Source organism: Tamandua tetradactyla, chromosome 22 (assembly GCF_023851605.1).
Source record: "Tamandua tetradactyla isolate mTamTet1 chromosome 22, mTamTet1.pri, whole genome shotgun sequence".
Taxonomy (NCBI): Eukaryota; Metazoa; Chordata; class Mammalia; order Pilosa; family Myrmecophagidae; genus Tamandua; species Tamandua tetradactyla.
Genome location: NC_135348.1, coordinates 7,274,741 through 7,283,751, shown reverse-complemented (window position 1 = coordinate 7,283,751; position 9,011 = coordinate 7,274,741). Strand labels below are relative to the sequence as shown.

General features: G+C 47.9%; 1 protein-coding gene across 10 annotated transcripts in view; it reads left to right on the top strand.

Moving 5' to 3' along the window:
• The first annotated feature begins 6,067 nt into the window (after positions 1-6,067).
• Positions 6,068-9,011, top strand: part of RAPGEF2 (Rap guanine nucleotide exchange factor 2) — a 309,303-nt gene continuing 306,359 nt past the window's right edge. For 9 of the 10 annotated variants that reach the window (XM_077139648.1, XM_077139652.1, XM_077139641.1 and 6 more), the window contains exon 1: positions 6,068-6,222. In XM_077139648.1, coding sequence (XP_076995763.1) covers positions 6,154-6,222 — 69 coding nt within the window. In that variant the 5' untranslated portion in view covers positions 6,068-6,153. The remainder of the gene's footprint in view (positions 6,223-9,011) is intronic. The other variant, XM_077139655.1, reaches the window with a different exon arrangement.

The following is a 9,011-nucleotide window of genomic DNA, read 5'->3' as shown; positions in this document are numbered from 1 at the left end:
CCCCTTACAGGTCTCTTTAAAATCGGCAGACTGATTTTGGACCAGAGTATCAAAAGGCAATTCATAAAATGAACACCAACTACTATGCAACAATAGAAGGAATTGAGAGCAGATCAAAAGTTTAACAGTGTATTTTCCTTTAGAAATGTCAATATCATCCTTCTCACAATAAGGAAAATCAAGAAGGTTGTTCTTTTCCACTGGCCCAATGTTTCAAAGGCAAACAAATCAATGGAGAATAGTGTTTGTATCAGTGTGAGGTATACAACAGTGTAACCTGAACAGAACAGTTTTATGTGCTAGCTTGAATGAAGATTATTTGATTTATACATTTATAAATTTTATGTCTAGCGCAGAACCAAGGTAATAACAGTGATAAATAAGAGGAAAATGGCCTTCTTCTAGAATCAGCATCTACTTAGTTCTTACTCACATGACAGCATCCTCATCTGTGAATTCATTGTGAGTCCTGCAAAATCGTATCTGTTTGAGTCTAATCGTGCTTTTGATACACTTCATCTAATTGGTTTCATGAGCTCTGTCCTATGAAAAAAACTCTATCTCCCCCTGAATGTCTGTAACTATATTCCCCATCAGGGACTCTCTGGAATGCTATTTGGAGGTGAATACAGTATTTCCTAGTGGAGTGTGCTTGCTGAGAATGATACAGTGTCTCAACTACAGCCTTCCACTCTCCTGAGATTCTTATTGACTTAACTAAATTGTAAAACAATGTAAAAAATGTTCTGGGGGAAGGGGAAAGGGTGTGAGGAATGTCTTTAATAGAATTCAACCTGCCGTAGCTCTAAAGCTTGCCTTCACCAAAGGGTCCTAACAACCTGAGAAAGTGGGAAACAGAGGAAGTTCTAGTCTTAGTAGAGCAGGGAAGTTTCCTGGATCCTTCTCATCTCCATTGCCTTCTTCTTGGTGAAGTGAATAAATTAAGCACACAGGGCAAGCTCCCACCAGGCCAGGGGAGGGACCATGTTTTTATTGATCACCGTTGTTATTTCGCAGTATCTGATACATAGTAAGCACCATAAATATTGACTGAACAATAGGCACTCAATATATTTTTTGAACAAAATGACTTTAGATATATCAACCACTCTCTCTGGGTAGTAGCTGAACTGCTAGGCACTGTTTACCAGTTGTTTGTATACAACAAGAGTTCTTTAAAGAGGACTCTAAATAGCTCATCTATATGATACTTTTTAGGGAGATACTAGATTTTACAGTTAGAAAGATCAAAGCCTTTAAAGCTACAAATGGAATGACATTAAGGCCAGAACTTGAAATGTATTTCTGAACTTGAAATGCATTTCTGAACTTTCAACTCAGTATTCTGTCTCTCTTCGTATTCCCTAATGATTCTCTAGCTAATATGATGGTGGCAGAGCCAGAACAAAGAGACTCTCATTTTATACTCACCTTTATGAGGCAGCATAATAGATCCTTTGCTTTGACTTTGGTTTGTTGACACAGATTGGCTTAGATGAATCGGCAGATCTGTGACTAACTCTGTCTTCCACATTTTACCTGGACACTGTTGGTGCTCAAATGTCAACTATAAAAATAGCAATGTATACCAAGTATCAGATGCCCTAGATGCTAAAGGGTGATAAGCATTACTGACATACCTAAATAAGCAGATTACAAATAGTGGGAAAATGAGGTTTAATTGGAGTTAAATGATAGCTTAGAAGTTGAGAGTTGAGTTAGTCATTTTGTTGGCAGATAAGATATACTATTATGCCTTACCTAAGGTCATTGGTACAATTCAGTATCACAGTAGTGCACCAGGAGGAAAAAGAGCTGTAATTTATAACTTTCTGATTCTGTGATCTGGGTGAGAACTGTCTCCGTCCAGTGCGCATGCTCTGGAGGACACTGCTCTAGCCCTCCACCGGCTTCCCTCCTCTCCATCTAAAAGTTCCACGCAGGACCCTGGAACTTCTGGGCTTTGCTACATACAGGGTCTGGACTTGCATCTTCCCCAGGCCTGATCGTGCAAGGCTGGATGTTGGCCTGAGAAATAAACCAAGTGTGGCTTTTGTGATGTCGATTGGATGTGCAGGCTAGAGCGTCCCTACGCATGTAAACCTTTTGTGGTATGGGGTAGAGTGAAAAGGGAAGAAAAGGAGGTGTGAGTTGCAGGCCAGAAGCCAGCACTCCTCACACCACCACATTCCAGTTAATTCATAGCTTTTAATAGTCATCATAGGAAAAATGGGCCTCTATCTGTTAACTTGTCCTAGGTGCTTCCAAAGTTAAAGGCAGGCCTAGAACTAGGGCAAGTCACTTAGTCTATTTTAGTTTCAGCTTCCTCATCTGTAAACAGGATGTTAATAACTGTCCCATTAACCTTAAAGGGTTGGGATGATGAGAATGACCTTAAAAATAACTACATACGATTGAGTACATACTAAGGTCCAAGCACTATGCAAGGCACTTTGCATTTGTTTTATTGGATCCTTGCAAATCTCAGGGTAAATATTTATCCCCTTTTTATAGAAGAGGACCTGGCTCAGAGGGTTCTCTCTCAGACTCCTCTTTCCCACCAGGGACACAAGTGAGAGAACATATGCAAGAATTTCACAGAAACACAATACTGTAGTTAGTAACTCATTTATCCCCTCAATACATATTTGTTGAGTACCTATGAGGTGTTGGGGAGACAGAAGTGAACAAAAGAGAAAAAAGCACATTGACTCCAGACACTCAAGTTATAGTACAGGGAGATGAACAAATTATTAAGTACAATACATGGTGTCTCACATTGTGATGAATAAAGGGTGAGAAAGAGGTCTGCATGGAGATACAGGGAAGGTGACATTTGAACAGAGATATGAAGAAGGTGATGGAATAATCTTTCTTCCTTTCTTTTTTTTTTGGTGGGAGTGAGGGGAGAGTAAAATAATCCCAGTAAGGAACAGCAAATGGAAAGGCCACTAGATTGGATTTGCCTACAATGTTCTAAGACCATGGAGGCCAGTGTGGTAGGAGTTAGGGTAGTAGATGAAGTTAGAGAAAGAAAGAGGGGCAGTAGATCCTCAGGTCCTTTAGTCTAGGGTAAGGTCTTTGGCTTTTATCTCAAGTGAACTGGGGAACTACTGGATATTCTAGGCAGCAGAATGACTTGAGATGGAGTAAAAAGGATCACTCTGACTGCTCTGTTCAAAGTAGATGGTTGGGAGGCAAAGAGAGAAAAAGGAGACCAGGTAGGTGGTTATTACAAAGTTCAGGCAAAAGATGATGCTGGCTTGGTCCAGGGTCATGGTAGCAGAGGTGGTGGGCAGAGGTTAGATTCCACATGTAGTACTTTGAAGTTGGGGCTGACAGATTTCTTTGACTTGTGAGAAAAGAGTCAAGGAAGACTCCCAGGTTTTTCACCTGGGCACTGTGATGGTTGTAGATGGCATTAGCTAGCATAGGGAAGGCTGTGGCTAGAGCAGGTTTTGGGCAGGAGATATGCTCATGTTAATTCTGATAGTGTTTTAGACTCCAGGTGGAGATGTCAAATACATATCTTCTCACTTCATTGGGTTTGAATCATTTTTTCTGTCCCCTCTCTGTCTTTCTCTGCTCTACAGAGCTCTTGTGGTGCTTATTTATTTTTCTTTGCTTTCAAGGTATTGCTCTATGCAGCTGAGAATGTGATACTGAGCCCAACCCAGAGGCAAACGAGGAAATATGGGGAAATAGTTTCAGCAATAAAAACGGGTCTACAGATGTAATTTGCAGGACAGATTCAGTTTCACATGGTTGGGAAGGGACTGTCCCTTCCCTAGGAAGCCACACAATCTGTTTAGTATAACAACGGTGATTTAAGGACACTAACATGTTTGCTGACAACGTGTTCCAGGTTTAAAAGAAAGTACACTTTAAAAAAGCGTGCTGGAAATTTGAAAAAAATGCTTAACTCATAAATCAAAGGAACAATTCTCTCGGAACTATAGCACTCCTGTGGAGATTAAAAAAACACGAACTTGTTGGGAAGAGAGAAACAAAAAGGAAAACCCGGGACCCATAGCAGCAGAGTGGTCCCTCGTGCTGAGCTTTGACTTATCTGTATCTGTGCTGACGGCGCACCCCAAGACCCGGCTCAAGGGGGGCGGGGGAAATGAAGCTGCAGGAGCGGTCCCGTCTGGAAGGGCAAGGCTAGGTTCTGCGTACTGAGTTCGTCTTGGAAAACTGGGATCTGGAGGAGGAGACTGACCCAATCCAAGGCAAAGCCGGTTCTGCCAATAAGACTTTCTGAACAGGTCACAGAACTTGCCGTCCTGGTCTCTCACCAGTCTGGCGTTGAGGTGGCCACTTTCCATTCCTTGATGCTTATGGTCATTTAGGTGTCAAAAGGTGCGAGAGTGAGCCCAGAAGGCAAAGAGAAACATTTTCTCTGTAAGTTACAAACGGGTGAAATAAATCCTCAGAGGATTTATTGCCAACTGAAGCAACTCGGAGCCAATCCCTGGGTTAAAAGGAAAGTTCACTACGGCCCAAGAGAGCGTGCCGGACTTCTGCTCCAGGTCAACTTTCAGCTCCCGTTGGCCACGGCGTGGCGCCTGGAAGAGTCTGGGAGAAGCGACCCCGGCCTGCCGGCTCTCCCAGAGGCGGGTGCAAGGTGGGGTAAGGGAGCAGAAAGCGTGGGGAGGGGAGTTGGGAGAAGGGAGCCCTGTATCCCTTGCCTGGGCACCGCCTCCTCGCGGCTAGGCCCTGCGCCGGATTCCGCCGACTCATGCCAGGGTACTGCACCCCAGTGCGGCCCGAGTGCCGGGCTCACCTGGCCGCGACAAAAGGTGCAGTGCAGGCGGCGCGGGAGCGGGCGGCTGGCTGGCCAGCTGCAGGAGCGCGGGGAGGCGGGACCCGGCGCGCAGGGGTCGCCCCGCCCCCGACGACGTAGCGGCCGCCGACTCGCCCTTGCCTTGTCACTCATTCCTCACCATGGTTGCAGCACAAAGCAACAAGCCCCGGAGGCCGCTTCCTCCCTGAGGAGCGGCTCCGGCTGCCCGAGAAGGCGCAGGAGGAAGAGGCGGAGGAAGAGGAGGGGAATCGCCGCTTCCCAAACACACTCTCTGAGGGGCTGAGCGCGACTGTCCGTTCTCCACCCTCGGACGCCCGCCGCCGGGAGTCCGGACCCGGGCTGCCAGCGGCCCCCCTCCTTTCGTCTCCCCGCCTCGCGCAGCCGAAGGAACAAAGTTCCCGAGCGCGACCGGGCCGGAGGTTGCAGCCCCGCTCTGGCCGCGGCGGCGCGGGCGCCGGGACAGCCCCGCTCCGGGCGCGCCGATGGGGGCGGGCGGCGGCGGCGGAGTCCACGGCAGCTGCTCGAGCAGCCGAGGCGGTGGCGGCGGCGGCGCGGCGGCCCGAGGGGATGCAGCAGCAGTCGGGAGGGACGGCCGAGCCCTCTAGACGGAGACCGGGAGCGGCGGTGACGGCGGCCGAGGCGATCGGGCTTTGCAGCGCCAGGACCTGAACCAGACCCACCGGGTCCTTCCGACCGGCGGCCGGGGCGCCCAAGTGCCCGAGCTTTGGAGGGACGCGGGAGATCCGAGCGGTTCCCGGAGACCCTTGGGCGGCGGCGCGAGCCTCGGAGAGGAGGGGGCGACCCCCGGCGCGGGAGGGGAGAGGAGGCCCCGCCCGTCTGCAGCCCTCCCCCTCCTCACGGCCGCTGGTGCCTCCCTAAAAATAACTCAGGCCCGCCGGGGGCCAAGAGGAGCCGCCGCTGTGCCCCGACTGGAGCCGGGGGAGGCGTGTCGAGCCGGGGCCCAGAGGGAGCCGGGCGCGTCCGGAAGCCTCCCCGGGTCTAGCGACGAGGAAGAGGACGAGGAACAGTCGTTCTCGACCGCTGCTCGCGCCACAAGCTCGGCGCCGCAGGGACGCCCCGGCCGCGGATTCCCGGAGCTGCGCGCTGTCCGCGGCCGCCGCGCGGCCTCGCTCTCCCGCCGGGTCCCCTGCGCGCGCGGTCTGCGCCCCGGGCCGCGGGCCCCCGCCGAGCCGACCCCCGCGGGCCTCGCGCCCGGCGCCGCCGCCGCGGTTTGGCTCATTAGCCTCGGGCGGGCGGGCGGAGCGCGGAGGGCGGAGGCGGCGGCAGTGCTGGGTCGAAAGGAGGCCGGCGTGGGTGCGGAGCGGCCCCCGCCCGGCCCGCGGGGGGAGATGGCGTCCTACGTGGATAACAGCTTCCGCCAAGCGGTGATGAAGAACCCTGCCGAGAGGAGCTCGCAGGTGAGACCCTCCGCCTCCGGCCTCGGCCGCGCGCACTTTACCTGATTGTGCCCCCCGCCTCCCGCCACGCTGCGCCCTTCCCCACGCCCCCCTTCTTAGTCCAGTTCGCCCCTCTTATCCCACTTCTCCCCGATTCTACGGCCTCCCAAACCCGACTCTTTCTTTCCCTGGCCGTCCTGCATTTATTCCCCCCTCACTATTTTCCTCCTTTTCGTTGCCTTCTCCATTCCTGACCTCCTCAAGTTTTGCCCCGCTCTAGACGGAATTCTCTCTTTAGCTCCCCCTCTCTCCAGCGGCACTTGATGGTGTTGCTGGCGGCGATGGGGACTCTGAACCCCTTGGGGGGGGGTTTGTCTCACCTCTCCTCGGCCACCTGGCTGCAGGTTCCGTGCCTCCCCGTGCATGTGATCCTTTTACCTTTAGAATTCACAGGTTTTTGAAAAGGTGTGGAAGGAAACTTGTGTGGTTCTGCGAAAGGCCAATCTATGTTGTTCCCTTAAAGCAAAATATTGAGTTGTTTATTTACTGTTTTATTATTCTAAAAGCGATGCTGTTTTCCATGGGAGGAAAAGGTTGAATAGCTAGGCTAGGGCTTTTGCTTAAAATTGCAGCCCTAGCTGCAGAGCAGGCATATTCAAATACACCCCCGGGAAGGGCACCCTGCGGATTCTTTTGGTGTTGCACAACCTTGTCAAAATTAGATAAGTTTGTTGACCTTTATCCATTTGTTTACCTTCAGGCTTATTTTTTTCTTACTTTGAGTGCAAGAATTGCTGATGTGGTTGGGTTCAGTCTAAAGTTGGACCTCTAGAGAGGGGGAAATTTTATTAAAATTGTGGTGGTTTGATTTTCTTTGCTTTGAGTTGTGGAGTGGATAGTGACGCATATTCCTAAACGTTGGGGTAGTGACTCCTGCTGCCAACCGGTTCTTTAAGACAAGTGAGCCCTTCTGATATTTGGAACTATCAGACATTTAGGATCTAGTACTTGAAAGAACTGCTTCGCTTTTTAGGTGTTGGTCGCCATCTGTTCAAGTCCAAATGCTCAGTTCTTTGACATTGATTATTTTTATTGAATGTGGGGAGAACAGAATAAAATAGAGTCTTACACTGGCTGCTTTTCTTTGGGCGAGCCCCAAGAATGGCACCTGGTGCCGTTTTTGATTTTTCATTTTCCCCCATGGAGCCGTCACATCTGGAGGATCATGAATAGATTGCATATGTTTACAAAACGTGGAAGATGTCTGTAATTTTACAGGAGAATTCATTTCACACTGTCTCCGGAAAGTTCCTCGTTTACAGGACTATTTTATCTAAAGAAGGGTTGTCCTGCTTTGATTTTGTCCTTGGGCTTCTCACCACTTCTCCTGTGCTTTTCTCATCTACCATCTTAAAATTGTCGGTTGTATCAGAGTCTTGTGCATCTGAAAATGCCGGTTCCCAGTTGCAGTGTGATGGAAAAGCAAATTTCAGTGAGATAGTTCAGTTCCTTTCAAGAATACTGTTTGAAATGCAAGTGAAATCACACATGCTGAGAATATTGCAGCGTAGGAAGGCGAGTCAGAAAATGATGCCAAAGGTCTTCAGCGGATGTTGTGGGGAGGAAGTGGTACCTTTGCTTGATTAGTTAGAAGAATAGCAGTGACTGGAAGCCTATCAGGGAGAGAGTGGGTCACCAAACAAGTCTGAAAGAGACAAAACCTCCACTGTGACAGCATGAGAGTTGTGCCAAATAAATGAACTGTTGAATTTTCCTGTTGCCGTGCCAGTGGTGTGTAGGATAGAGTAAAAACTGACCTGGTACAGAATTTAGCATAAGTCAAAAGTAAGTGGACCATTCACCAGGACGTGCAGGCTTCATTGACAGTGTGAAAGCATTACGTCCTTCCCTCTCCCCCAGCTTTCATGGAAAAAGTAAACATGTAAGAGAAACCTGCAACGCATTTTGAACATTCTTAAGTCTTAACCTTATTAAATTAACTTTGATATTCACTTGACTATTATTAATGCAACCCACCATGTTTATTGTTTTAAAGGCAAAGAAATTGAAAATGTATTTTCCATCTTTACCTAGCTTGTCAATAATAGTTGGTTTTCTAAAAGATTGGAATTTACTCGAAATTAAAAACGTATTTTTGGTAGAAGGTGCTTTTTTATGTTGATTGCATTATTAATGCAGGACTGAAGTTTTCTGTACAGTCTTTTTCTTATGAGTGAGCATCAGAAATTATGTAATATAAGAAAAAGCAAGCAAATAAATTTGACATCATGACCAGAAGGTTATTAATTAGCAAAATTGTATTGTGTTTCCTTCTGTTTCTGAGGATAGATTTGCTAAAGGAGTTTGGTTCTGATAACAGTTGAATGGAAGGTACTTTAAAAGAAAAGAATAGAGGAACATAGATAAATATTTTTATTAAATTCAGTTTCTTTCTTTAAGCCTGACAGTCCAGTTTCTCTCAAACTGTGTGAAGACATAGTTTTGTATGTAGGTCAATCAGTTAGAAGTAATCATGATTTGCCAGTGTAACCTAAGAAGTTGGCTAGAAGAGAATCTATAGATCAGGGACAGCACCAGTATAAACCTAGGGACTTTGATAATTACGAAGCTTTTCATGTCTATCTGGAAAGTGTGAACCCTGAATACATTCTGTTTAGGCATGTCATTAAAAGGAGGGAATGATAAGAAGAAATAAAATGATTGCCACCAGAATTTTTAGCCAAATGTGCATATTCAGGTTTTCAAAGGCTTGTCATTACTAGGAGGAAAAAAAAAGTCTGTAATCCAAC